General features: G+C 34.5%; 3 protein-coding genes and 1 long non-coding RNA gene across 4 annotated transcripts; 1 reads left to right on the top strand and 3 right to left on the bottom strand.

Annotated features, from left to right (window-relative positions):
- Positions 1–723: 723 nt before the first annotated feature.
- LOC149480716 (mitochondrial GTPase 1) lies at positions 724–4,612 on the bottom strand. Its single transcript, XM_089706742.1, has 4 exons — positions 4,001–4,612; positions 3,558–3,766; positions 2,549–2,736; positions 724–963 (listed from the first exon to the last, which is right to left on the bottom strand). Exons 1-4 carry the CDS (start codon positions 4,402–4,404, stop codon positions 766–768), a joined length of 999 nt encoding a protein of 332 aa, XP_089562868.1. The 5' UTR covers positions 4,405–4,612; the 3' UTR covers positions 724–765.
- Positions 4,613–6,332: 1,720 nt separating this feature from the next.
- Rsph4a (Radial spoke head protein 4a) lies at positions 6,333–12,535 on the top strand. The gene is made up of 13 exons (XM_089706885.1): positions 6,333–6,460; positions 6,757–6,946; positions 7,464–7,589; positions 7,962–8,050; positions 8,522–8,609; positions 9,047–9,131; positions 9,476–9,609; positions 10,004–10,123; positions 10,435–10,588; positions 10,780–10,925; positions 11,241–11,452; positions 11,907–12,051; positions 12,437–12,535. Exons 1-13 carry the CDS (start codon positions 6,333–6,335, stop codon positions 12,533–12,535), a joined length of 1,716 nt encoding a protein of 571 aa, XP_089563011.1.
- Positions 12,536–13,500: 965 nt separating this feature from the next.
- On the bottom strand, positions 13,501–27,894 carry Clbn (Nuclear export mediator factor NEMF homolog Clbn). The gene is made up of 15 exons (XM_089706908.1): positions 27,705–27,894; positions 27,337–27,508; positions 26,702–26,904; positions 25,844–25,980; positions 25,248–25,423; positions 24,868–25,056; positions 24,064–24,246; positions 21,442–21,638; positions 20,495–20,690; positions 19,723–19,901; positions 18,272–18,836; positions 15,544–15,822; positions 15,041–15,193; positions 14,142–14,269; positions 13,501–13,748 (listed from the first exon to the last, which is right to left on the bottom strand). Exons 1-15 carry the CDS (start codon positions 27,758–27,760, stop codon positions 13,550–13,552), a joined length of 3,012 nt encoding a protein of 1,003 aa, XP_089563034.1. The 5' UTR covers positions 27,761–27,894; the 3' UTR covers positions 13,501–13,549.
- On the bottom strand, positions 22,170–23,469 carry LOC149480714 (uncharacterized). The gene is made up of 2 exons (XR_016317025.1): positions 22,808–23,469; positions 22,170–22,216 (listed from the first exon to the last, which is right to left on the bottom strand). It is a non-coding gene; the product is annotated as an uncharacterized LOC149480714 (long non-coding RNA).
- Positions 27,895–27,964: the final 70 nt, after the last annotated feature.

Raw genomic sequence — 27,964 nt, 5'->3', positions numbered from 1 at the left:
GGGCGCATCCACGCGACATATCCGGGGAAGGATGGAGTAGCACGAGTGGCCGACATTCGTACTGCAGACGGCATCGTGCGTCGGGCGTTCACTAAAATTTGTCCGCTTCCTTCACCAGATAGCTGATTCTTCGCTTCGTGGTCGACAGTTTGTTGGAACCAGCACGTTCCAAGGCCGGGAGCATGTTGCCGCAACAAAATCGTGCAGAACGGAGCGTTGCGACTGCGTCATCGCGGCGTCACGTCGCGGCGCCGTGCGATTGGCCGCGGATTGACCCCACTGTCCTCTACGACTTGGACTCGCCACGCAACCGCTGAGCAGGACACTCCCTCACTAAAATTAATTAATTCTACCAAACGCACTCTGTAATTTTAAATATTAAACTATATACGCACAAGTTTATTGTCTTCTTCTTTCGTCGTCAACAGTAGCCTATGTCCTTTCTCGGGTATCAAAATATCTCCATACCAAATTTCATGAAAATTGGTTCAGTAGTTTAGGCGTGATTGAGTAACAGACAGACAGAGTTACTGTCGCATTTATAATATTAGTATGGATGGAAGAATGGTGAAAAACTAGACTTCAATGCAATATGTGCTTTTATTGATGGCGATATAACACACGATATAATATTATGTGCTATGACACACTGGATATTACGCCACAAGTCGAGGGAAACAAAAACGGTTGATTTATTTAAGCGGGAAAATTAAAACAAAACCACAATTTCAATAGATTTATTTACACTCATCTAACTAACTACATTTACAATACATTTTCTCTATCCACATTTTTATCTCTTAACAAATCTATATCCAAGAGGGTTTTCCCCAATTCCCCGGTCCGAAAGGCTCGGATCATTAACCGGGCCGCTTCTATGATATCCGGGACCATCCGGGTGCTACCGTCGAAGTCCCGGACAACCCTTATCCGGTTAAATTTCGCACTGCCCGATATTAGTACCTGAAATATATAGAGAAAATCTACTATATAAAAATAAGTCGAGTTTTCCTTCCTGACTGCAGAACGCACGAACCGATTTCCACGGTTTTGCATTCGTTGGAAAGGTCTCGGGCTCCGTGAGGTTTATACTTTATAGCAAAGAAAATTAGGGTAAAATTCCAACAGAAAAGCGGGAACATAAGCGGTTACATAAACGAAACCATCTGGTGGCGAAACGGAGTTCGCCGGGTTTGCTAGTCCAATTATATTTCAACTATGGTAGAATAGCCGATATAAATTTACCTTTGTTTTTTCCTTAAGTTGTTAGATATTTTCATTTAATTATGTGTATATCAACTTCTAGTATTACACAACGGCTGAATAAATTATGGGTTTTAACCATTTGCATATTACATAAGTAAGTAGTAAAATATGGTTAAAATGTATGTAAAAAATCAAATGTAACTTCAATTCTGGACTGCTCATAATATATACAGTATACACCGTAAAATACTGTAAAGACTGATCTGAGAGATTTTTAAACGACTTCTTAATTACTTGTAACATTACCTAACTATCTTACTTCATTAAATATAGTAAACTATTATGTTACCTGAATACTAAAAATGTAATAAAATATACGTAAAATATACTAAAAATGACGAACAATGAAGATGACGCATCGCTTCACGTAACATGCACTTATACGTAATATTAAAAAACAATAAACATTTTGTAAACAATTCAATGGGGACATTCCAAGCGATTATAACTGAAATTATTTCGAATGGGTCATGAACCCCATGACTTTAGTAACCTATAAAAATTTTATACCTCGTTACCATCCCAATATAATGAATAATGCAAACTGAATATTATTTACATTTTTAAAGATCGCGCCAGGTCAATCTCGTAATAAAATAAAATGGGGAATATGCAAAGGACACTTTTTTGATAAAATCTGTAAAAATGTTGAAAAATAAATACAAAAAATTAGCGGGAAAAATTATCCAATATCCATTAGACAGGATAAAAAAGGAATAAAATAATAGCTCTGACCTTTAATATCATATTCATTTTTGAGATTTTTGAAGAAGATATAATTGCAAAAATTAATTGGTACTTTTGCAATTCTTTTAAACAGGAAAAGTCAACACAAAATAATTAAAATAAACATATGTAAATAAATATAGTTGAAGTGTACATATGCAATGTCTAAACAACATTTCACACATCATTATTTATTCAAATATACTGTCCAAATTTTGAACCGTGACTATTAAAAACACAAAATGTTGTATATTAGTTTCACCTGTGCACATTCAAAATGAGAATTCTATATATTTTACAAAAAAAATAATCAAAATTGGTCCAGTTGTTTAGGAGGCGTTAAAAAAATAAAGATACAATTAAGAAGGTTGGTTGCCTAAGTATAGAAAATTATATTAATTTTTCCTATTTTAACCCACACCTTCGAGTACAGCAGATCACGGCGGCTATATCAATAGCCGCCTTAACTATACTGCGTAAAAAATTGTAACAAAATTTTCTTAAAATTAAATTAATTAATAAAATAAATAAGAGTACATTAAGAAAGAGAAATTACCTTATTAATATCATCACAAGGTTCTTCCAGCCCCATGTAGTCCACATATTTGAATTTACCATGGCTATTGAGCCAGAACAGCAAATAGTCGGCTATCACCTCCTCGCCCACCAAGTGGTCCTGCAGTGACGCGCAGAGAGCAAGCTTTAGACCCATCTCTATGTTTGTTACTGAAGGCTCTAGAATACCTGTGGAAGTATTTATTAGTAACTAGCGGTCCGCCCCGGCTTCGCCCGTGCGAAGAACATAAGTGCGCCTCTACATAAGAACCATCCTCGTACTTCAAGGAATATAATAAAAAAAGAATTATCGAAATCGGTTCAGCCGTTCTTGAGTTATGCGCTTACCAACACATTTTGCGATTTATTTTTATATATAAGAAAGAAGACTAGCGGTCCGCCCCGGCTTCGCACGTGGTACCTACATGTTTAAACTATCCTATCTCTCAAGTTGGATCGAACTGCACATGGTGTGCGAATTATATTATAATCGGTTAAGTGGTTTAGGAGTCTATTGAGGACAAATATTGTGACACGAGATTTATATATATTAAGACTAGCTGATGATCAAAGCAACACCACTTAGAGTTATAAAAATAGATAATAACTGATTCTCAGACATAAAAAAAAAATAAGTAACTATAAGTTTTATATATTAAAAACATGTTGGAACATTGTTAATACCAGGTTTTGCACACATAGGAACTGCATGATTTATTTAATTTATTTGGTGTGAAAGCAAAGCACATTTTGATACTTTTGTTACATGCTATATTTTTTTATATGATAATAATATGTTTGAATCCTACTAACATTATAAATGCGAAAGTTTGTGTATGTGTATGTTTGTTACTCTTTCACGCAAATACTACTGAACCGATTACAATTATATTTAGCACACATATAGAGGAGATATTAGCCCAGAAATCCCACGGGCACAAGAACTATGCGGGTTTTTCTTTGAAAATGCTGGCAAACGGGTGGAAAGCCAGTAATTAAATAATTTTTACCAGGTGTATCAAACATAAAGATCGTTGGGTTGCTATTAATCCTCATCTTGGTATGCAGGCTCCTTGTGACTCCCGCTACAGCACCCACAGGGAGAACATGTTTCTGGTGTGTGTTCCTACTGCGGAGCATGTTAATTAGTGACGATTTACCAACATTGGGAACACCGATGATCATCACATTGTAATCTAACTCTTCTGAGCGATTGTATCTGAAATATTAGATTTGATAAGCTAAAAGGCACAATAAATAAAAACAATTTTGTGTTTATTAAAAAATTGTTCATTTTTTGTAGAAAGATCTTATACTGCTTAAGATCTTTTAATTTAGAAACAAAGAATTTATATGAGGCACAAAAAATAAAAAAATTTAATGCATATTTTTTTAGGTTTAAATTAGTTAAAGCATGGAAATGGCATTATTATTAGTAAAATTATTTAGTCACCTGTTTGAATTCTTTATCAGATCTATCATTAAGGGTATTAATGACTTCAAACCTCGGCAAAACTGATCTTTACAATTTGTAAATACTATATTTCTGACACCTTCTTCTGCCACTAGTTGGTCTTTAACTCTCGGTATAAGCGAATGAATACTTAAGTCTCTCTTATTCAGAACTAATATATGACGCTTTGCACCGGTTACTGTACTCGTAAAGATTGGATTTCGTCCAGAAAACGGTATTCTGGCATCGTGAACTTCTATAACACAATCGACTGATTTCAAAGTTCGTTGTATTTGCTTCAGACCTTTGTTCATGTGCCCGGGAAACCATCGAAGCAAGTCTTTGCTTACATATGGAAATTTCTTACGAAATGTATAAGCCGCCGCATCAAATTTTGTGGCCATCCTTGTTTTGTTTTGATTTTGAGGTTATGCTGTTTTAGTTTCACTCACGTAGATACGTTAATCATTTCTTGAAGCTAATGAGCTAGGTTTTATTTGTTTAAAAAAATATAACATTCAACAAATATCTTATTTTTACATAAATATTATTTGAATTTACATAAACTTTGCGTACTAGGTACCTACTTGTAAAATGTAAAAAATTCAAAACATGTCAAAACTCAAATACTGTCAATTGTCATCTGTCAAAATATGTATGTATATTGCTCTACGGTATATTTTATATGGTCCGAACGGAAAAGTTTGGGAAATCTCTACCATATTACTTGCTCTGTGATCTCTACAACTACAGGGTAGAAATCACAGTAGAACTATTTATGTATTCACTCTACAAAATAATGAAGTTATAATATTATACATCACAAAAAATAACAGTAAATGACGATTAAGTCGCTTGGGTTTCTTCATACTGTAATAATAATTCACTAATGATTGAACATAAAATGTATTATTCATTTAATGATACAAAGAATTGATATAATTATTTAGGTAAACAGTTTAGTGGTTTAATTTATGAGGATAGTATGTAAACTCAGGTGTTTTATCTACAATAGATAAAATCTCTTCTTTGAAAATTGGACTGTCTTCACTCAATGATATTGATTCATCTACATGTTGATCTGTTACACTTAGATCATCATTTTTAAATGCTCTTAGTTCTGGTGATGCTCTTATTTTATTTTGAATTTTATACTTCTCTCTGAGATAATTATTGTAGTTCTCAAGTCCTGGACTAAACTCATCACCATTAACATCTGGTATAATATGCTGTGATATGTAATCAAATATTTCTTGGGCTACATCTGATTCATTACTTTCGACATCATGATCAACAGTCAGCTGCGCGTTATTATTATTTTCATTCATCATTATATGAGATACGAAAGTTCGACCCGTCTCAAAATTCGTATCCATTTGTTCATTCTCTGACATAGAGTTTAATATTGAAGGGGAATTATTACTGTGTTCATCTAAATCTATCACTTTCAACATTCAATTCGAGTTGAGTAGGAGAAGCACCCAGTTTCAAAAGCTTCTTCGTATTGTCAAGAATATTAGGATTTTTAACGTTTGATTCGGATCGCAATACAGTTTTAGATTGCACGGCTTTTTTGAATGCTAAAGTCAGCCGTTGAGAAGTTATCATTTTAGTATGGTTATTTAAATGTTTACCTTGTTTAGATTTAACATTTTTAGTAGGATTCTCATCTTGATGACGACATTTTCTTCTAATTTCGTCCAAATTTTTACGCGTTCTTAGTCTTTTGCGTTTGTAACCATGATTAAGGGTTTCCATGTTAATATTTTTTAAATTAACTAGGTATAGGTACACAATGGGTACACAATTTTTAAAAACACAATGCTAATATTCAGTTTTGGCTGATGGATAAACAATATTTGACTTTTCGAAAGAAATTCTCATATTATTACAAACACAGTTTGCGTGGTAATTGCTCCGAGCACAGAACAGTAAAAACAAAATAAAAAAAAATAACAATAGGCAAAAGAAAATAGTCAACATCCCAATTGAATGTCAATAATTAATACGTGGGTTAATTAGGTAATTAATGTTAATATTGTTTTGAAAGTTCCCGCTTAAAAATATTGAAATCGGATTTATTATTAATAAAAATTAATTAAATATTGTCACACTACAACACTACACACACTACAATACACTTTTGTCAATAAAAAGGAATAAAAAACAAGGGAAACATCTTTGGCCGTGTGATGGCCGATGTGCATTGTACATAATTAAAAAAAAATTAAAACAATGTCATATTGCTTCTAAGTTCTAGCTGTTGTAAACAAAGCTTCGAAAGTATAATTAGTTATTTCTTCCTAAATACTGTGTAAAAAATAATAAAAAAATGTCTAGATTGATGTTAGAGCCAGATTTAATAGCAGCAGGCGAAAACATTTTACCCGATTTAAATAACGATTTAGTTTTAGCGAAGAATTTTTTAAAGCAACAAAGTGCAGCCACTGCTGATTCCTTGTAAGTAAAAACACAAAATGATAATGTGCCTAGCATAACATAATAATATAGAACTCGGGAATAATTTTAGGTATTCTTACAAATTATAGAATATTAAACACTGTTACAGGATAACATTTATTTAATTGTACCTACTAACTAATATAATTACGAAAGTAACGTTCTATCTACAGTCACTTCTTCACGCTTAAACCAAAGCTGAAGCCGCGGGCGGAAAGCTAGTCTCCTCGTCGATTAGTGTCGATATATACAAATAACTTCGAATCAGTAAATCCAACCTCCCTGACTCTACATAGGTACGATCATCTAGTGGACATCGTACAAAAGATTTTGACCCAAAAGCCGCCAGATGTCGTCGACAATTTTGAACAGTACTCCTGGGAGGTTAAACATGAAAAGTTCCGACCGAACTTCGATCTTCTCAATGATGTTTATCTGTCGCCCCCACAGCTGGCGCTTGTGCGGAGAATGGAGGAAATGTTTAGGGTAAAATCTTTACTAATATTATAAAGCTGAAGAGATTGTTTGTTTGTTTGAACGCGCTAATCTCAGGAACCACTGGTTCGATTTGAAAAAATTTTTTGGGTGTTAGATAGCCCATTTATCGAGGAAGGCTATATTATCATCACGCTAAGACCAACAGGAGCAGAGCATTGCGGGTGGAACCGCGGAGCACAGCTAGTCTACTAATAAAACTCTTTGGCAGTTTCCAAACGGAAGCTTTGCGAATAAAGAATTGCGAAAATCTTTCTAAAAAAATATTGTAGCTAAGGATCTGAAATTTTTATGTAGCGCAAAACATTGTCTTTTCGAAAAATTTAAGAAATGCACATGTGTTAGGCGAGTCAAACATGCGGGATCAATGCCGCTACAACGGACAAAGTAAAATTTTATTTTCGTGATCCCATATACAACCAAGAAAACATCATACTTAGCTGCTTAGCTGTATGTTTTCGAATGCATTTTGTTTTCTTTTACAATTTCAAAATAACATGATTGGCAGTTGGTAGCGAGCAAGTCGCAGAAAATGGAGGAACTTGGTGAAGAAGAACAGGAGCTTGATTTGGAAGAAGAAGATTCAAAGCCTAGAATAGCTGATCTCATCGACCATAATTATTACTTTAGACAGGTTGGTTTTACAAACATTTGCCTGCGAACTTATTAATTTAAATTTTAATAATAATAATGCCTACGTCTACCTTAAAGAGGTTAAACACCAGCAATAATATTTTTTAACAGGGCAATACACCACTCTCTATCACTCTTACGCATAAAAATCTCGCTTATTCGTTTATACGAAACGGGCAATTACCCGACTTTAAAAACGTAGCCTTTGCATACATTTTTTTAACATATTCCAGTGACGAAATTGAACCCTTCCATTCTCGTCAGTTATAATAATGTACTCTGTGATTCTCGTATGGTCATTAAAAATTTCTTCGTCGGTAATGCCATATTAATAACGTAATTGGTAACTGTTTACTAATTTGTACTAATACAGGGAGGTTACGGTCTTCCCGACAGTGAGTGCTACTCGGTCTATATAGCTCTCAACATGTTGGCTATTAAAGAACCGGTAGCTACAGTCAGGTAACTATTTTTGACTTCTATACATATCTAATATCCTACTAATATAATATTATAAAGAGGAAAGGTTTGTATGTATGTATGTATGTATGGCTTTCACGCATAAACTACTGGACCGATTTTGATGAAATTTGGCACAGATAATCTTTAGACCCTGAGAAAGAACATAGGCTACTTTTTATTGCGAAATATGTACCACAGGCGAAGCCGGGGCGGACCGCTAGTATCTAATATCCTACTAATAACGTGAAATACTACTGTAAAGTTGAAAATTTGTGAGGGTAGATAGATGGACATGGATATTTTTAATATTTCACATAAATACTGAAGTTTATGTTCTTTACATGAGAAGAGACTTTAAAAGATGGTATTTTTTAATTTCAAATGGTATTTTTATGTGTTTTATTTAGAACTACTGGCTTTGAATGAAAAGTGGAGATGGGAAATAAAAGCAGATATAAATGACTTTTTCAGGTTTTTCGGCAAAATATATGGCACCAAAGCAAATTATTACGTCGCCGAAACGGATCTGACGATCGAAGAGTTGGATAGAAGAATTCGGGTTATTTGAATTATTATTACATACTGTTATTTACACTTGTCTTAGGCTCTAGCTCTAGGTTGAAACTCATGAAAATCGGTTCAGCAGTTTTGAAGTATGAAGCGTAGGTAGGATAGCTAAAGCCCACTTGGCTCCTTTCATGCGCGTTAGTTTTGGCAAGAAAAACAGTAAATAAACATAAATTAAAATTAATCAAAATTGGTAGATCTAAAAAATTATGCATATTTTTCGAAAGTTTTAGATGAGCCGTTAAATTAAACCTCGTCCAACCAACATTGCCAAAACATCGCATCATATTATAGATTATACACAAAATACCTATGCTAATAATTTAGCTACTTACTAGTTAAATCGAGTTAAATAGATACTAGTTACTAGTATTTGTTGGTAAGATAAGAGTCAGTCCGAAGATTCGTATGAACGGTATGATATTACAGGAGTTTGAAATGAAAGACATGCCCGGGGAAGGAGAGGGTATGGATGAGGATCGGGTGCAGGAAACAGAGGAGCAGAAAGAGATAAGTATGTTAATCACACTTATTATACACGTAAAGATCATCTTTCATTAGGAACAGCGTACAAGGAAAGAAAAATGGGATTATCCGAGTTTGAGTCTTATATTTTATCAGTATAGTAAAGTGTATAGCTAGTAAGGTTGGAAGGTTCTAATCCACTGTGTAGCTTATCAATAAAATATGTACCTAATCATGTATACACAGTGCCCGGAAAAAGTGAAACAAACTTAAATTAAATATAAATGGACTAATCGCCTCAAATATACCACATTCACTCGTATGTGTTAAGTTCCTGACTGTATTTAAAAGTTATTTTTTTATTAAACTTCTCATAATTCATGGTGTGACTAGTGGGTGAAGGCGAAGCCCGGGAGGAAAAGCCCAAAGAGCCAGTGCCTCCCAAACTACCCCCTATCCCGGTGTCCACGTGGCAACCTCCACCCCCTATACCCGTGGAGAGACCCGGGCAAGGGGTGAATAAAAAGGTAAAGTTGAGAAAATGATGATTTGTATAATAATTCGGGTAAAAAAGTTGGGCTTTGGTTTAAGGTTTAACTTATGTTTTGAAGACTCTACCATGAATAAAACGGATTTGGAAGAAATTTATTCAACTTCTGCCAATCTATATTATATGTTAATTGTTAATGATGTTACGTTTGTTTAACGCTGATTAAAATTGAATTTTTTTTGCCTTAGTCTAAGCAAAATATGAAACAATTAGTTATCAGCGTCAGTTTTGTTTTAGAATCTTTTTCGTACTTCTGATAAAATCTAACTGTCCAGCAGTGGCATTTGTGTCAATATCAATAGGTTGTATGGCATAAGTATTAAGTTTTATAAGTACTTTTACCAACCAATCACTATAGACCTATGTTACAGGTATACTGGGTGTGCAACTCCCCCGGAGAGCCATGGGTGTGTCTCCCGGATGTAACGCCGGACCAAATACGAGTGGCTCGTCTTAGTGTGAGGTGTATGACGGGGGATTTGGATTCAGAGGTAAGTTTTATGGTGTAGAAGATTAACCATATTATTAATCACTGCAAGGACACAATAATTCGCCTTCTGACCGAGAGCAGTATACAATAGGTACATTTAGAAATTTGAAAATACGAAGACATGATAATATTTTGACGCATTAATCACCAGCTAAGAAAGTAATGTATCCTCGGTTTGGTTCTACGTTAATTTTATAAACCACGTCATCTCAATCGTTTCGACAATAAATCATGTTCTTGTAGGGGCATTTTCATTTCACCACCCGACCTTCCACCTCCCATAAAATAAAGAACTTCATTAACAAACCTTAGGTCCAAACGTTCCCACCCTTCGAGGGCACAGAGCGCAACTACCTGCGCGCGCAGATCGCACGTATACAAGCAGGCACTGCTATATCGCCGCAGGGCTTCTACACCTTCGGCTCGGGGGAGGAGGAGGAGGATATCGATCTGGAGGAGGGAGCTGGTAATACCAGATACTAGCTCATAAACAGTACAGATACTACCTTAGAAAATAATCTTTGTACAATCTTAAATTAGGCGAAACCTATAAGGCCGTTTAAAGGTTTTTGACAATAGTTAGAATTGACTATAATACCATAATGACAGCAATCTAAAGATACAAATTCCACGGGTAAACAAACACTCACTCTTCAGGAGACCTGGCGTTCAACCCAAACCCCTTTTACCAAGGCCATACCCTAAAAGACTTGCTTGACTCAAATCTCACTTACTGGGTTCACCACGGAAGGCACATCTTGAACCAGGGAAGGACTATTTGGTGGAATCCTAATGCGGATATGGTTAGTTAGAACTTAGAAGTTGATATGTCATGATATTCATGAGTCATGAGTTGCGTCCACAGTAAATATTTTTTAGTATAATAATAATTGCCTCCTCTTTTTAAGTAAAGACGTATCTCATCCCTCAACTCTCAGCTCTTTCTTTCGTTGAACGGATAAATTTAAATAACAAGAAATATTAACTAATAAGTAGGCCCGATTTCTAACCATTGCTTTAAGACTACAATTTTAGTTTTCCCAGACTTAAGATTTCGTCCCTATACATATCATCACATTAGAACGCACCCCCTAAATTCTTCCAACAAATCCCTTCAGGACGAAGGCATAGAGGAAGAGGACGAAGGCCCACCCCCCATGGAGCCAGAAACGGGTCCTCCTCTATTCACAGCCCTCTCGGAGGACGCCCATTTAGAGGGTCTGCCCGCGTGGCGAACACGGTCTAGTACAATGCTCACCCCGGATAGGGCCCTGGTGACGATATGTAGTGATGTGTGGCCCGGGGCTGTGGCTTATGCTACTACGGGGAAGTTAGTTTATCTGTATTTAAATGTTTGTATGAAATTAATAATTGTTGGTACTTAAACTTGTAAAAGTTCGTAAACTAGTTGTTTGTAAAGTGTATGAAACATAGGATTAGGAAATAGTAAATGTTATCGGTGGTAATAGAAATAGTAGGTATAGTAATCGGTGCTTGTATGAAGTAAAACTTTTGTTCGTAAAGTCTAAACTTATACGAAGTATACAAATTTTTAGGTAAAGTGTATAAGTACTTGTATCAAGTAAAACTAGTTGTTCGATTTACACTTTTCTTCTTACTTCAAGATTTACACTTTACAAATAAAAGTTTACAAACTTAATTGTTTTTCTTTAATTAATTAGTTAAGTGTTAAGTGTTTTCTTTAATTAATTAGTAATTTATTTAATTAGTAATTATAAAATTCATTCAAATTAGAATGATGAATTCTAAATTTTATGTGCTAGGAAATCTGAATGCATGTACGTTGGCTGGGGCCTCAAGTGCCAGCCACCAAACTTCTCCCCACTGCAACTCGCGAGGCCCCAGGACGAGTACCCCGTGGGGCCCGAGGTCATGGAGATGGCGGACCCTACGTTTGCTGATGAGGAGGTGCGGTTTACTAATAATTTATTTTTAAACTTTTATATATTTGGAGGAGTTTTATACTAACAATTATATTACTAGGTTTTGACCGCAGCTGCGCTCGCTTTCGAATTATAGATATAAATCGCATCACTTACTCACTCAAAATATTTAATTATAATCGATCGACAGGAATTCCGTAAAAAAACACACGCACATATATTGAATATAGTAGAAAAGTAAGCTGCAAAGTTTAATCGACTTCAATGAAAGCGTGCGTGGTGCCGCTGTTCGATATTACATATTTCATATTTTAATTTCCATATTTTAATAGTCCATTATTATGCTCAATATCCATATAGGAACTAACAATTATAAGAAAAATCCAAAATAAATTTCTAATCTTTTGCAGGCATACCGTATCGCGCATCTACCTCCCCCTCCCCCGCCGGAACTTCCCGGGGAGGAGGGAGCCTTCGGGGAGGAAGAGGAGGAAGAAGATGAAGAATAAAGTGTTGTTTGTTGTTTTAATTTTAAATAAATGGTTTATTTTTGTTTGATTTGGTTGTTTCATTTGGGGAGCCTGGGATTAAGTAATGTACAGATTTGAATAAGGTATCAGAAGGCTTAATTTAATTATGTCATACGCAAGAAAATATTTAAGCAGCATGGTTTGGGACGTTCCTAACGACACTCAATTTAGAAACGGGCCGTTTATCTTTTAATTGTAATCCTATCACATACACTGACCAATCAGGGATAGCCGTGCTTTAATTTCAAAGAATTAATGTCTATGACTCCTTTAAAATTTTATTGTCCGTACCAACTGAAAAATAACTTTTCATTTGGAATTTTTGCACAATTACTTTTTTATAAATCTGCCCCATTAGATATATAATATAAATATTATTATATTATATATACGTTGCTGTTTATATTAATTTTTCGAGGAATATACACACGGCTTTCACCAAAAAGGGTAACGAGTGACGCAGTACGTATATTTCATATTCCAAATATACAGAAATAGGATATGAAATTATAGGCACTTTTTGATAGGCAAGAAGAGATCATGGGCATATTTATAAATTTGTAAATTAGCTTTCATAAAAATACGACTCCTCTCTTTATGGGTGAAGGTTGATCTAATTCGGATCTCGTATGTACCTACTATATGAACTATGAAATTTAAATCGGCAATTTTTTTAGGTTTGTAAAATGAAAAACAACATTCATTATATACAACTTTTATTAATCTTTCCAACCTTAGTTTCCAACAATAATAATAATTATCATTTATCATACTGCTCTTTGTGAACACATCGTTATATAACTCACAGATAGACTGCGTATATAAGCTTATTATTGGACGCCATTATATTATTCTAAAAAAAAATACTTAAAAGTAAGTTCCCAAACGCATTACAATATTCTTTAAATGAATGAAACAAGTGGTTTTTGCTTATTTTAAAAATCATTTATTTAACAAAATTTAGCAAAAAATAACAATAATTCCCTAGAAAATCTATTTCTTATGTTTATGTAACTGCGGAGCAGATAATTTAACTTTTCCGGGGAAGTTTCTCGCCACGTTTTCTTCCTTGACCGCTTTGAGGAGATCCTTTTCTCGGGGCGAAGCTCCCTTGTCCCGGAGAAACACTTGCACCGCTGTTTTAGCCGCTTTACCCCGCTTGCTTGTTCCCGGGGTTAGTTTTACTTTGAATCTGGGGACATAAATTTTGTTATTAAGATTTTTTTTGACGTAGACCTTGGAGTTATTTAGTTCACAGCGACAGAAAATAACGAAGTTTTAATAGTAGATAGTTATAAACTGATTTGACTTATTTGCCCACAAAAAAAATTGGATATATAAAAAAAGATACGAGTGAAGTCGATGGGAAAAGCCAACCTACCTACTTTTTTTTATAATGTAGCAAATTAGAAATGAACTACAAATCTCGTTATGAAAGATATTTTTTTATTTACGATTGTTAATTATTGCGACCCTTTTTAAAAATCAATATGTTTCTTTCTTCATCTATCTTGTAAAACCACTCTAAAATACAAACAGACCTAGAAAAATAATCCCACCATTGAAAATACCCCAAAATACCCACTTATAATTATGCAAAGATGAATACGGAGCCACCACGGGTACGGCGAAAAGCAGTTCATCTTCAGGGAACGGACACCCGGTGAGCTGGCACAGCATCTCTGTGTCTGCGTCGTTTGCTGCAGGGTCCACCTAAATATGAAAAAAAAATAATTGTTTTTTGACGTGATAACGTTTTTAAAATCGTTTTAGTCGGGTGACATGAGGGTCCGGTGAAACTTGTGTCACACCAAAACCTCACGAGCGCGATCGCAGCTATAACGAGAGAGAGACGGACCGATCTCCCGTCTCATCTCGAGCGCTGCCACAAATAAGACATTATCACGTAAACATCTCGATCGTAAACCTACTTTATAATCAACCAATTTTTTTTTTAGAAAATAGTTGCTGGGCCAAAATAGTAAGTAGGTAGTACATACTTGGTAGTAAGTATTTGTACGTAGTCGAAAAAATAAGTTCTACTGTGATTCAAAAATGATCAAAATCGGTTCATAAACAACGAAGTTATCCGCGAACACATATAAAAAAATATACGGTCGAATTTGAGAACCTGCTCCTTTTTTTGAAGTCGGTTAAAAACAACGAGTAATTTCTAACGTTATCAGATTAAAATAAAACTCAGATTATAGCACAAGATACAAAAACTGTATTGATTGAGTTAAAATTTTGACACATTTGGTAAAAAGTCTATAAAATATATAAAATATAAAAGCTGGGATTAATCATTATTTTATGCATCCTTTATTGTACACTTAAACACACACATTTTGTACACACAAAATCTATTCTTAAATTAAAGGAATTTAGTAACTTTATTAGTGCATAAGCTGCTCTTTATACGCGTAAAACCGCGTCCTAGTTAAGTTTTCAACAATAATTAATTTAAAATAAATAATTAATTACCTCTTGTTCACCCTCCGGTTCTTCTTCGGAGTCAGCTTCCAATATAAGCGGCGCAGGCGCAGGTATCTTCGGTCCGCGGTTCGATTTCTTGTCTTTTGTACCTTTGGCCGCTTGCTTTTGCGCCTTTTTCGACTCTTTCGCGCTTTTGTCCGGCTGAAATTAAGTTATACATAGTTTCGTAATAATTTTTTTATGTTCAATGTAAATTTTTGACCCAATTACGCGAATGATTTTCTTTAATTAAATTGTTGCCTAGTGATTAATATTAACACAGTTTAGCTGATTCAGAGGATGGTTCGTCGATTTCGATCTAATAATTTTTGGGTTACTGTGTAACAAAAATCTCAGCATACAAACCATGTTTTAGAATCAATATTAACTTTATTATGTTTAATTGCTCAAATAAATTAACTTGCTCTTTTCTAGCTTGAGACATAGCTCTTGAGACATAACAAACTAAATAAACATAGTCTCCTCCATTTTTGAAGTCGGTAAAAACATACCTTCAATATTTCCATCATCAACGCGCGATCTTCATCATCCTGATCCTTATACTTCTCTTTAATCTTCTTCAACTTCCCTTTTTGCCCCCGCTTGGGGCCATTCTTCTGTTCCTTTTGTTCTTTCTGTTCCTTTTGGGGTTTTTCCTTCTTCTGGGGTTTCCCCTTTTTGGGTAATGCGGGGAATTTGAAAGACTGTAGCGTATCGTCACTCCGTTCTGACATTTCTGATATGGTTCTTGTTTTTGATTCGATTAGCACCTTTCCTGTGTCGTGGTCTACCTGTAAACGTATGGTTATTTAGAAGGATAGAATTGTTTTGCAGTGGTCTGCTTTTTGCATCTAGATTTTTAGATGAATTATATAGTCGTTCATGCTGTTTTGCGCATGTGTTCACATGGGAAAACAGATACTTTTTAGCGGTGCCCCAATATTGTATAAATTTCAAAAATCAATTCTGAAACCTAATTCAATTAAGCATTTTATTCAATAAAAAATTTAAATAGTGTGTCAATAAATATCCATTTCTAGTGTCACAATACTTAAAGAAATCTTTGACTATCTATGAAGTCGTTTATGCTATAGAGTATAGACTATATAGGCCAGTAGAAATCGACACTAAAAAACCCTAAATTCGCAAAGCACGATGTAGATTTGAATTTTTGGTATGTTGTTTGGATCAGTTAGGGTGATGTAAATCCCAATTTGCAACTTCGAAAAAGTTGTGCTCGCTGCGCACCACGTGATAAACTGCGAAAATTTTGGACTTTTTTCACTTTTTGCTCTAAAAGTCATAAACTATGCGTTTCCGACAAGTATGATTCAGTACATAAATTAAGGTTATTAAATTTGCAACAATTTAAGCCTAACCGCAGCTCTCTAAACCTTATAACGACTAAACTGTGGCCATTCGAAGATGGTTCATTTTTCCGGAAATATTGAAATTTTTAGTTTTGCTCCCGTTTGAAGCAAAATATTGGCAAAAACCGCTCGTTCTATGAGAAGTTCGTAAAATAAAGTTGTAGTGCATTTAATTTTCTTTCATAAGAGCATAGAACAAAGTCTGTGAGACAAATAGTTCACTCACAATATCTGAAAAACAAAAAGAAGGTAGAAATAGATTTTTAAAGAATTGAAACTGAGGGCATATAAAATCATAAAAAAGATAATACTTTTTCATTTGCAGGATAGGTAATTAACAAAATTACAAAGATAATTAAATTTGCAACAATTTAAGCCTAACCGCAGCTCTCTAAACCTTATAACAACTAAGCTGTGGCCTTTCAAAGATAGTCAGTTTTTCCCGAAATTTTCAAATTTTTAGTTTTGCTCCCGTTTGAACCAAAATATTGGCAAAACCGCTCGTTCTATGAAAAGGTCATAAAATAAAGTTGTAATGTTATGTGTGTGTTTTGTTAATTACCTATCCTGCAAATGAAAAAGTATTATCCTTTTTATGATTTTATATGCCCTCAGTTTCAATTCTTTAAAAATCTATTTCTACCTTCTTTTTGTTTTTCAGATATTGTGAGTGAACTATTTGTCTCACAGACTTTGTTCTATGCTCTAATGAAAGAAAATTAAATGCACTACAACTTTATTATACGACCTTCTCATAGAACGAGCGGTTTTTGCCAATATTTTGCTTCAAACGGGAGCAAAACTAAAAATTTCAATATTTCGGGAAAAATGAACCATCTTCGAATGGCCACAGTTTAGTCGCTATAAGATTTAGAGAGCTTTAATTAGGCTTAAATTGTTGCAAATTTAATAACCTTAATTTATGTACTGAATGATACTTGTCGGAAACGCATAGTTTATGACTTTTAGAGCAAAAAGTGAAAAAAGTCCAAAATTTTCGCAATTTATTATTTGCGTATAATCTTTTTTCCTACTTTCCCAAATTTTGTAATTTTGTTAATTACCTATCCTGCAAATGAAAAAGTATTATTCTTTTTATGATTTTATATGCTCTCAGTTTCAAATCTTTAAAAATCTATTTCTACCTTCTTTTTGTTTTTCAGATATTGTGTGTGAAATATTTGTCTCACAGACTTTGTTCTATGCTCTTATGAAAGAAAATTAAATGCACTACAACTTTATTATACGAACTTCTCATAGAACGAGCGGTTTTTGCCAATATTTTGCTTCAAACGGGAGCAAAACTAAAAATTTCAATATTTCCGGAAAAATGAACCATCTTCGAATGGCCACAGTTTAGTCGTTATAAGGTTTAGAGAGCTGCGGTTAGGCTTAAATTGTTGCAAATTTAATAACCTTAATTTATGTACTGAATCATACTTGTCGGAAACGCATAGTTTATGACTTTTAGAGCAAAAAGTGAAAAAAGTCCAAAATTTTCGCAGTTTATCACGTGGTGCGCAGCGAGCACAACTTTTTCGAAGTTGCAAATTGGGATTTACATCACCCTAACTGATCCAAACAACATACCAAAAATTCAAATCTACATCGTGCTTTGCGAATTTAATGTTAATTTCCACTGGCCTAATAGAGCATGCATAACTAATATTATAAAGAGGAAAGGTTTGTATGTAGGTATGTATGTATGTATGTATGGTGTTCACGCATTTAAACTACTGGACCGATTTTGATGAAATTTGGCACAATCTTTTGACCCTGAGAAAGAACATAGGCTACCTTTTATTGCGAAATATGTACCACGGGCGAAGCCGAGCCGCTTGTAAGTAATAAACAAATAACTAATTTGTACCTTTATATGAGTATCCAATACGCCTTCAGAACTATCACTATCTGAATCACCATCATCATCCGATTCTTTATCTTCTATTTTCTTATCATCATTCTTTTCATCTTCATTTAATTCTTCTTTCTCCGGCTCTTCTACATTATCACTTGGGTTTTGATCATTTGCTACATTATCACTAATCTTCTGGATTTTATCACTATTTTCTTCAACGTTGTCTTTTAATTCTTGAGCATTTTCACTATTTTCTTCTATTGTATCTAATTTCTTGTCATCTTCCTTATCAGAATCGTCTGATACTTCTATCTCTTGATCGACCTCATTTTCTGTAATTTCTGATATATCATCAGCGATACATTTCCTTTCGTCTCTATGCCTTTCTATGCAACTATCTTCGAGTCGGAATAGAAAGCTGAACCCGAATTGGAGATGTTCTGGTAGCAGGTAGTTCTTTTTGCCTCGTATCATGAAAGATCCTGTGGTTAGGTATTCGCCGGTTGGCGCGGATTTGGACACTTGGTGCCCGTACACCCACCACGCTCGTGTGAGCACTTTCGCTTCCCATGCTACGCTAAAATTTTGTAGGTTATTTTAGTTATTGACACATCAATAACATACAATAAACGACTTATTCGTCGTCAAATCGAGCGGCTTTACACAAAATATTCACTAAAATAAACACTTTATTTCGTGTAATTACATTAATTAGTAGTAGGAAGTGTAGTCAAAGTCTGCGCTTATTAGAATACTCTGCCTAATATTCGCATAGACAGAGTTTTGCTTTGGACAATTTTTTAGTGTGATTGTCTAGTTGTTTATTGTACGTCAATGCATTTAAAATATTACAATGTGAATGTAAAAGTTAGTGGACTGTAAATTTTTAAAGACGGAAGAAGCTTTACTGAATACGAAACTAAATAATACATAACAAATAACTACATTTGTTGCCTGAAATAAAGAAATAAATAATTTATTTTTGCCTGAGTAATCTTTTTAATTCTAAGGAAACATTCACTCAACATTTAATTTATACTAATATTATAAAGCTGATGAGTTTGTTTGAACGCGCTAATCTCAGGAACAACTGGTCCGATTTGAAAAATTCTTTCGGTGTTAGATAGCCCTTTTATCGAGGAAGGCTATAGGCATATCATCACGCTAAGAACAACAGGAGCACCAGATAGACAGCTAATACCAGATATAATGTCTATAACTAATTGGAAATGTGTTTGTTTGTTTGTCTTTACAGTCAATACCGATCAATTTTATAGCAAGGTTTAGTGACTGAAGATAGGCTACTTTTAACTGTAGTAAATCCTACTAATATTAAAAGTTTTGTTTGTCTGTCTGTCTTTCAAGTCACTAAGTCACTATATGGCGATTTTTGTCTCTCAAAAAGACTATGGAGTGATAAAGGCGCACATACATTTTAAGCTTTTTTTTATTTTATTTAATACCTATAAGCAACAGCAGCCTGTCCAGCTTCACTCAATGTCTTGGGCGGAGCAGGTCCAGCTGGACACTTGACCACAACAGAAGACGCCCCGGTGACTTCCGCGTGCACGTATATGTCTGTGGAACGCATGTATCGTTTGACGAGCAATTCGTTCTGTTGCTGATCGCGGCCGGCTATTACCTGCGATATTAATACATAAAAATTTAATAAAGAAACGTTTATATGTGGAGAAAAACATAGACAATAATTAAAAATCAAAATTAGATATATAAACGAACATTTATGGAGGGACAAGAATATAGATATTAATTAAAAAAATATCAACGATAATTGGGCATAGACAAAACTTTATTCATAGAGAAGAATATAAACAATTAAATAATTGAATGCGAAAGAATACAAATAAATTATTAGAGAATAAAAAAGATGTCAGTTGTGTGTAAGGGCGTATTCAGAAAGAAAGCTTGAAACTTATAAGCGCTTATCGGCGCTTGTCAGCGCTGGTAACCCGCGCAGGAAAATATATGAACACGCGCCGATAAGCTTCAACAAGCGCTGGTCAGAGCTGGGCGCTCCCATATAAAATTTGTTTTGGTCTGCTTCAACCTGCTTCCTTTGTGAAGAACGAACCAACGATGACAAGCGCCGATAAGCGCTCATAAGTTTCAAGCTTTCTTTCTGAATACGCCCTTAATTTCGTATGCGAATGCAGGCAAAATAACAACCTCTTCTGAGAACATTTCTTCCTTTAAAGCCTTATTTCTAACACTCACCAAATAATTATCGGACGATATGAACCAGTAAAACTTCTCGAACCAATACGTTTTCCTCGCTTTACTAATCGAGCTGATAGTTTGCGCCTCTTTGAGTGTTTGTTTCGTCTTTCGTTCCGCACTTTTGAGCGCTTTTCCCGCCGATTCTACGGTTTTCTGTTGTTTTTTGGCTGCGTTTCTTTTTTGATCGTAGTAACTAGACGTGAAAGAAATAATAATATAACAATACCGCCGAATTTGTTATGACAAAAATAAGTGTCTTAAATAAGTGGTTCAATTGTTTAAAAGCCAAATATTTTTGTAAAAAGAGTAGGTGTTTTTGGATAAAAACAATTTGCCAGGGCTGATAATAATAATTAATGGAGACTTATACTGTCACTGGTAAAAATTTATTCAAGAAAAATAAACCGTCAATCTACTTTTTTATATTGTAAATGAGATATCTCAATTTCTTTTCGTCGAACGAATGAGCAGTATGAGTCTGAATGAGTCGTGCACTCTTGGATTTTCCAAAAATTATCCAGTAATAAACTAAATTGTATAAACTTTATTTATTCTGCAAACTGAATACAATATAATATAATAGTAGCTAAACGCTACAGAACGGACACTCTCCGCCTCCCGCCAAAATTAAACACTTACCTCACCCCGCGAGATCACGCTACAGACGGCCCGCATTTTTCCGTAAGGACGATACGCAACGAAGATTGACAACATTAATCAAATTGACTTAAAGTAATTTTATTATTTTGGATTTGTGATTATCGTTTTTCGTAGAAAATGGTTAGATATTGAGCTGTTTACGGATGTATTTCATCAGAAAACCATAAAGCGTTAACACACACATTTGCAGTCTCTACAGTGTGACTGTCAAAACGATAATTTTGTATGGAGTGTCCGGGGTGTGGTTATGTCATAGATAATATAAATCTACCCTCAAAACTAACCGTCTAGCGTTAGCAAAAGCCGTGAGCGACAGATCAATGTCCACCAACATTGGCTCCATCTGCTCCCCTTCATACGGGTCCGTTAGTAATAACGTTATATGGTTTGTATTCAATTTCAGGTTTTTGATAGACGAAGCCACGGGATCGGAGTTGTCTTGCGCAGTTTTGACTAGCAGCTTTATGTCGTCCCAGGACATCTGTCAAATTTAAGATATTACTTAAACAAAGCACGTTTGAACCGTCATGCAGAATGCAGAAAAACAAAAAAATATCACACCGATTGGGAAAGCCGTTTCTATAGATAAGAGCTGGAAAGACACTTTGTAGTTGCTCTTTTAAATTCATAACAATTTAAAACACTTCACATCCCTACTAATATTATAAATGCGAAAGTAACTCTGTCTGTTACGCTTTCCCGCTTAAACCTCTCAATCGATTTTGATGAAATTTGGCACAGACCATCTTTAGACCCTGAGAAAGAACATAGGCTACCTTTTATCAAAACACCACGCGGGCGAAGCCGCGGGCGGAAGCTAGTTTAAAATAAAAATGACGCTCGAGAACTATTGTTTGGTCTAAAGCAAAAACATTTAGATTATCATTCTAAATTAATAGTACTATTGTCTGGCTAACGAAAGATGAGACTGGAAAAAGGCGGCAAATTCAAGGCAGTTTTAATACTTTTATTTATTATTTTCTCTTACGAGCAAAAAAAAACAACAAACTTATCATCTTTATAATATTGTTTTATGTAATATACTTAGTACAGTCAGGCCTCCGTCACTCGCTCAAGGTCGCGCTATAAGTGCCTACCGCACAGTAGGTCGGTACCGACCCAAGCGGCAGTTGGTTGGCACACGCGAGACTGCGCACCCGCGTCACGTTTCCCGCGCTCGCTACCAAGATGCCCGGTTATTGCGATGTTCAAGAATCAAGACATTCAAAAATATACTGATCACCATAAGATCAATACTCATGTTGAGCCAAGATTTAGAATCAAAGGGAATCAAGTTCTTATTCACGCGGGTGAAACCGAAGGAAACAACTACTATCAATAAGATTTCATTTTTTTTTATTGTATAATGTAACAAATATAATTAACAATAAAAAATTAAGTGTTTCAGCAACTCTGTGTTTAATTTACGCGCTCGGTACAACCCTAAAGTTTTCGTTTGATGACGCAATCACGCGGCGTGCGCGGGAAACTCGCTTCTCGGTGCGTGTTCGTAGAGTACATTTATTACTGCAGCCGAGTTGCGGCGCATTTTGTAGGTAAATATAGCGTAGGTATTTTAGCTTTTGTATGGGAGTGACGTATCTGTTACGAAGTAACTATTCTCTAATCTGTGGTACAGTTAAGTGATACAGATAGACAAAAAAGAACACCGAATGAAAGCAAGAAAAAACACAATAAAAATACAATTAAATTTTGTTTAATCAATCTAAAAATTCAACCGCGAGTGAATAGTAAGAATCACTATCATTATCTCTGACTCTTATTATGAACCCTTCCATTTCTGCAGTTATTCCATCTCGTTTTTTATACTATCTTCCAACACGAATAACATGGTCCGGTTATAGAAGAAATCTCGTCAAGATACTGATTTTGTGTCTTTAAACATTTTGAACGAAACAGATCATTCAATTTTATAACTGGACTATTGGTATCATCCATGTTACTTGCAAAATAATAAATATTAAACAATGCAATCAAAATGAATAGTATCAAAATATCAAAGTCACACTTAACAATGCATTGAGATATTTCACGTAAACACTCTTGTTTTTCCTTGAAAACTACATCTCTTTCAACTTGTTTCTTTTCAAATTTACTAATCATAGTAAAAAGAACCTTTTTTAAGTCGCATTTCAATGTTTTCGTCTCGTTTTCAATTAGAAATCACTAAAATCGCGGTAATAATTTTCACTTTGACACATCAACAACTCAGGTTTTAATAACAATTACGTAATTATAAGTGTTGCCATATAAATTTTCGAAATAAAAAGCCAGTCTCATCTTTCGTTAGCCAAACTCTAATATAGCTTAAGTTATTACCAAATACTATGGTTATTTTTTTCTAAATTGCTTTTTAGTAGTGTTTACCTATACAAGAAATGAATAGGCAATAGAATAATCATTATTATTTTAATTATTGCAACCACGAACATCCGTCTCGAAGGACCATCTAACAAGATCTGGCTCGAAGGACCATATGATTTTTTGGTTATCTAAGTCTTTTTGCGCGCTGTAATTTCATATAAATTAAATTTTACGTCTTTTGCTTGTTTTTAAGCTATTGCATAGCTTCTATCGCGGGCCTTGAGTGCGGGGACCGAATCCAGAAATTCCGTAACGAAAAAACCTCACGCTCCCCACTCCGACGGGCACGGAGGTGTGGCTTTGAAGCCTTCAGGCATAGCATGCAATAGCTTTACCGCGGCAGTCTCCGAGTGCCACACGTCTTTTTTATATTATTGTTCGAAAACATTCCATCTCAAAGGACTATTTAACAAGATCCGGCTCGAAGGACCATATGATTTTTTTGTTATCTAAGTCTTTTTGCACGCTTTAATTTCAATATAAATTTAATTTTACGTCTTTTGCTTGTTTTTTCATCTTACCTGATTAGCCAAAGCAGTCTGTATAGCCAACCTCGCTTGTTCAACCAACGGTTCGTTTCGTGCAATTATCTCGGCGGCCATTTTGTCTTCCACTTGTACTTTTTCTAGCTCGGTGATACGTTTCTCGTGGTCTTTTCTAACGTTCTGGAGTTTCTTCATCGCCTCGCGTTCTACTTGTATGGTCTGCAAATTTTATGGTAAAGGAAAAACATTGTTTTACAACAAAACTGGCATTATTAAATTACTAGATTTCCGCCCGCGGCTTCGCCCGCGTTTGCAAAGGAAAACCCGCATAGTTCCCGTTCCCGTGGGATTTCCGGGATAAAAACTATCCTATGTGTTAATCCAAGTTACCCTCTATATGTGTGCTAAATTTCATTGTAATCGGTTCAGTAGTTTTTACGTGAAAGAGTAACAAACATCCATACATCCATACATCCATACATCCATACATCCATACATCCTTACAAACTTTCGCCTTTATAATAGTATTAAGATAAGATTAATGGCAAGATTAACAGCTCTTAATCGTCATAATATGGTGGGATTAATTTTGTTTATAATATAAATGATTGGCCAAGGTTATAATTATTATTTTTACTTTGGTATATTTTGTAAAATTAACGTAACATAAGCCGGAATTTGCTTGAATATTTTGTTTTCTTAGCACTGGATTTTTGACACCACATTTGAGGACAGTTTTAAGTTCATTTTTGTATCAGATTGTGTATCCAATTGTTTTTAATAATTGAAAATATAATGTTACAAAAATTTACTTATTTATTATTTATTTGCGTATCATACCTTTAAATCAATTTTCTGCCCTTCCAACGCCGAGTAGAATTCATCGACGCTTCTATCAAAAGTCTCATACTCTACATGTGGCTGGTTTTTATGCTGGCTGAACAGTTTTGGATGAAACTCTTGGTTTGTGAAAAAGTCCCCTCCTCCTTCTGGGTTTGGACGCTCCTCTTTCTTTTGGATTATGTAGCCCTGGGGAATGGGAATCTCATTAAATAAAGCAGAAATTAATGCTTCACATTGTTTGTTGTTGAAGATATATTTCACAAAGTGACTTGAATTTATATGAAGACTATACATTTCTTAACATACCTACATAACAAAAAATAAAAATAGAGCATTACAAAACTTTCTCCTTTCTGGAAAGTAGGTTAAACACATACCTTAGCGACCTGACTCTTAGCTTCGTCCATCAATAACTCAGCCTGTTTCAAAGCAGTAAATAGTTTAGAAATATCTCTGTCTATGAAAAACCCTTTACTTGGATCCTGTGATATCTTCATGTTGCCTGTTAGACCGTTGTCTAGTAACACATGGTCTATTATTGCTGATCCATATTCTGTAAAAGAATATTAAACTATGAGATAAATATGAATATATTTTAATTGAATCTTTACCAAACAATTTTATATTGACTAAATAATAAAAAAAAAAAATTTTATAGATGACTAAGGCTCTGGTGAAGAAAATGAAGACAAAAATAAAATAATTATTTATAACTAGCTGTGCCCCACGGTTTTACCCGCAGTGCTATGCTCCTGATTGTCTAAGCGTGATGATATATAGCCTATAGACTTCCTCGATAAATGGGCTATCTAACACCGAAATAATTTTTCAAATTCGATGAGATTAGTGCGTTCAAACAAACAAAGAAACTCTTCAGCTTTATAATATTAGTATAGATGAAATCTAAGGTAAATTATGTCTAATATTTATAATTAAACTACAAAAGCTTTTAATTTAAACGTAGTTTACTTACCTAAATTAGGATTAAGGATTTTCTTCAAGTTATCCCCAGGTCTGCTTCTCGATAGAATTTCCCGTAATTGTTCCTCACTTGGCGCTTCATAGCTTGTTTTCGCTCTATCCAATGGATATTTCTCTTTTACTGCAAATCTGATAAAAGTTTCAATATAATAAATACCAATAATATTTAATATAATTTTTATATTCTACTGGCACTCTGCCTGCTGTTATTTACGATTTATCTTTTTGTTTTTATAAATTTATCCAATCCAATAAGGATAATATTTTAAAATTTCTTATAATTAATAATAATTATCATGTGAAAAAAATAGTAAAGCAGTATGATTGTGAAACCATTACAGACAGACAAAAAAATTACAATTTATAAATCATACTAGCTGTAGCTTACCGCCCGCGGCTTCACCCGCTTCGTCTAAAACATAATAAATTATATACTAAAAATTTCCTCTTGAATCACTCTATTTATTAAAAAAACCGCATCAAAATCCGTTGCATAGTTTTAAAGATTTAAGCAAACGAAGGGACATAGGGACAGAGAAAGCAATTTTATTTTATACTATGTAGTGAGTGTTGTACTAAGAGTGACCTCTTACATTAATCATATAAATATTAACATACAAGCTTTCCACCCGCGGCTTCGCCTGCGTTTCAAAGAAAAACCCGCATAGTTCCCGTTCCCGTGGGATTTCCGGGATAAAACCTATCCTATGTGTTATTCTGATGTATAAGCTATATTGTGGTAAAGTTTCATTCAAATCCATTCAGTAGTTTTTACGTGAAAGAGTAACAAACATCCATACATCCATACTTATAAACTTTCGCCTTTATAATAGTATTAGGATATACACACCTGACTTTATCTCCCTCCACATGAGGCCGCAGCACATTCAAAATCGTCCAATTATAGTCCGTCAATACAATATTACCCCTATCATACAATTCTAGTATGACATGATACGCAGCCTCCCCGCTACCAAACTGTAGATCCACAATACGATCTATACCAAGCTGTGTGAGGTGTTCCAGACGTTTGTTTTTTAAATGTTTGCGGAGCTGAAAGAAATTTTGTTGCTGTTAGGGTCCGCCTAAAGCAAAGGGGGCGCAAAGTAAGGACTTAGAAAATTTTGATCCAAAGTGAAAAAAATTTTTTTTTGCGCGTCGACGGAGCCCCGCGAAGTGATTTATGTGGATAATTAAAAACTTCTGGTGTATGTTTAATTTGCCTTGTTAACAAGATCACATGAAGCATAATATATTCCGGGTCTAATATATTTTGTTTTTCTTGTGACTGATTGAAATATTATTGTTTAGGACTATAGCCAACTCAATATTCGACGAAATTGTCATATAGTTCAGCCATATAGGTATAAATTTAAATAAATTAAATAAATCTTTATCCTCTTCATTTTACTTATCATCAAGCTTACTGCTTGTTAATGAAAGTATTTTACTTTAGAATATTTTAAGGTTTACTTGGATTCTTACCTTCATAGTAAACCCTGAAGGTGCTACATTCTTTGGCCATTCAAATTGTGTTGTATGGAATCTATTCCCTGATTCCAACAACAATACACTCTTTTCTTCAGACCTCTGCAGACGAATCACATATGTTCTATTGTCTATATCATATACCTGATTTACTCGCATACCAACTAGCCTGAAAATAGTAGGTAATATTATTGCATATGATAATGAAATAGACCAATGTTCAAGCATAATTGAAAAATCATTAACAATTTATATAAACTTTTGATGAACATCGGTTTCAATTCAAAGTAATTATAATCTATAATATTTTGTTCAATTAAATTACATTTCATGAAGAAATTCACGTTTGTTTTTTAAAAACTAACCTCTGAAGTTCAGTCACCATACAAACTATGTCGTAAGTATTAAATCGTGTCTTCATTTTGATATATTTTATTTTATCACTTCATGAGAAATTTAATATTCTATCTTTCTTGGGTAGATTCTACCTGTGGATTCTACTTATTGCCACGAAGAAATTATTAAAAACACTGCATAGACCTTTTTCTATGCGTCAATGCGTCATACGTATTTATTTATGACGTTGACCGGTTGACAATCAGATGTTTTGTGTATGAGCTCCTCC

Source organism: Colias philodice, chromosome 18 (assembly GCF_061535455.1).
Source record: "Colias philodice isolate Cphi_HAF_F1 chromosome 18, ilColPhil1 Martin Lab GWU primary, whole genome shotgun sequence".
NCBI lineage: Eukaryota > Metazoa > Arthropoda > Insecta > Lepidoptera > Pieridae > Colias > Colias philodice.
This window is presented reverse-complemented; position numbering and strand designations above follow the sequence as displayed.

Excerpts from the sequence above, each read along its gene's own strand:
- LOC149480716 (XM_089706742.1), bottom strand. The coding sequence starts at position 4,404 with ATGGCCACAAAATTTGATGCGGCGGCTTATACATTTCGTAAGAAATTT. Across the intron at positions 3,767-4,000 it reads CTGATAAAGAATTCAAACAG|ATACAATCGCTCAGAAGAGT; the intron begins GTGACTAAATAA and ends CTAATATTTCAG. Across the intron at positions 2,737-3,557 it reads CTTTATGTTTGATACACCTG|GTATTCTAGAGCCTTCAGTA; the intron begins GTAAAAATTATT and ends ATACTTCCACAG.
- Rsph4a (XM_089706885.1), top strand. The coding sequence starts at position 6,333 with ATGTCTAGATTGATGTTAGAGCCAGATTTAATAGCAGCAGGCGAAAAC. Across the intron at positions 9,610-10,003 it reads GGCAAGGGGTGAATAAAAAG|GTATACTGGGTGTGCAACTC; the intron begins GTAAAGTTGAGA and ends CCTATGTTACAG. Across the intron at positions 12,052-12,436 it reads CTACGTTTGCTGATGAGGAG|GCATACCGTATCGCGCATCT; the intron begins GTGCGGTTTACT and ends AATCTTTTGCAG.
- Clbn (XM_089706908.1), bottom strand. The coding sequence starts at position 27,760 with ATGAAGACACGATTTAATACTTACGACATAGTTTGTATGGTGACTGAA. Across the intron at positions 19,902-20,494 it reads TATCGTCCGATAATTATTTG|GTAATAGCCGGCCGCGATCA; the intron begins GTGAGTGTTAGA and ends TTAATATCGCAG. Across the intron at positions 18,837-19,722 it reads CAGGCTGCTGTTGCTTATAG|CGTAGCATGGGAAGCGAAAG; the intron begins GTATTAAATAAA and ends ACAAAATTTTAG.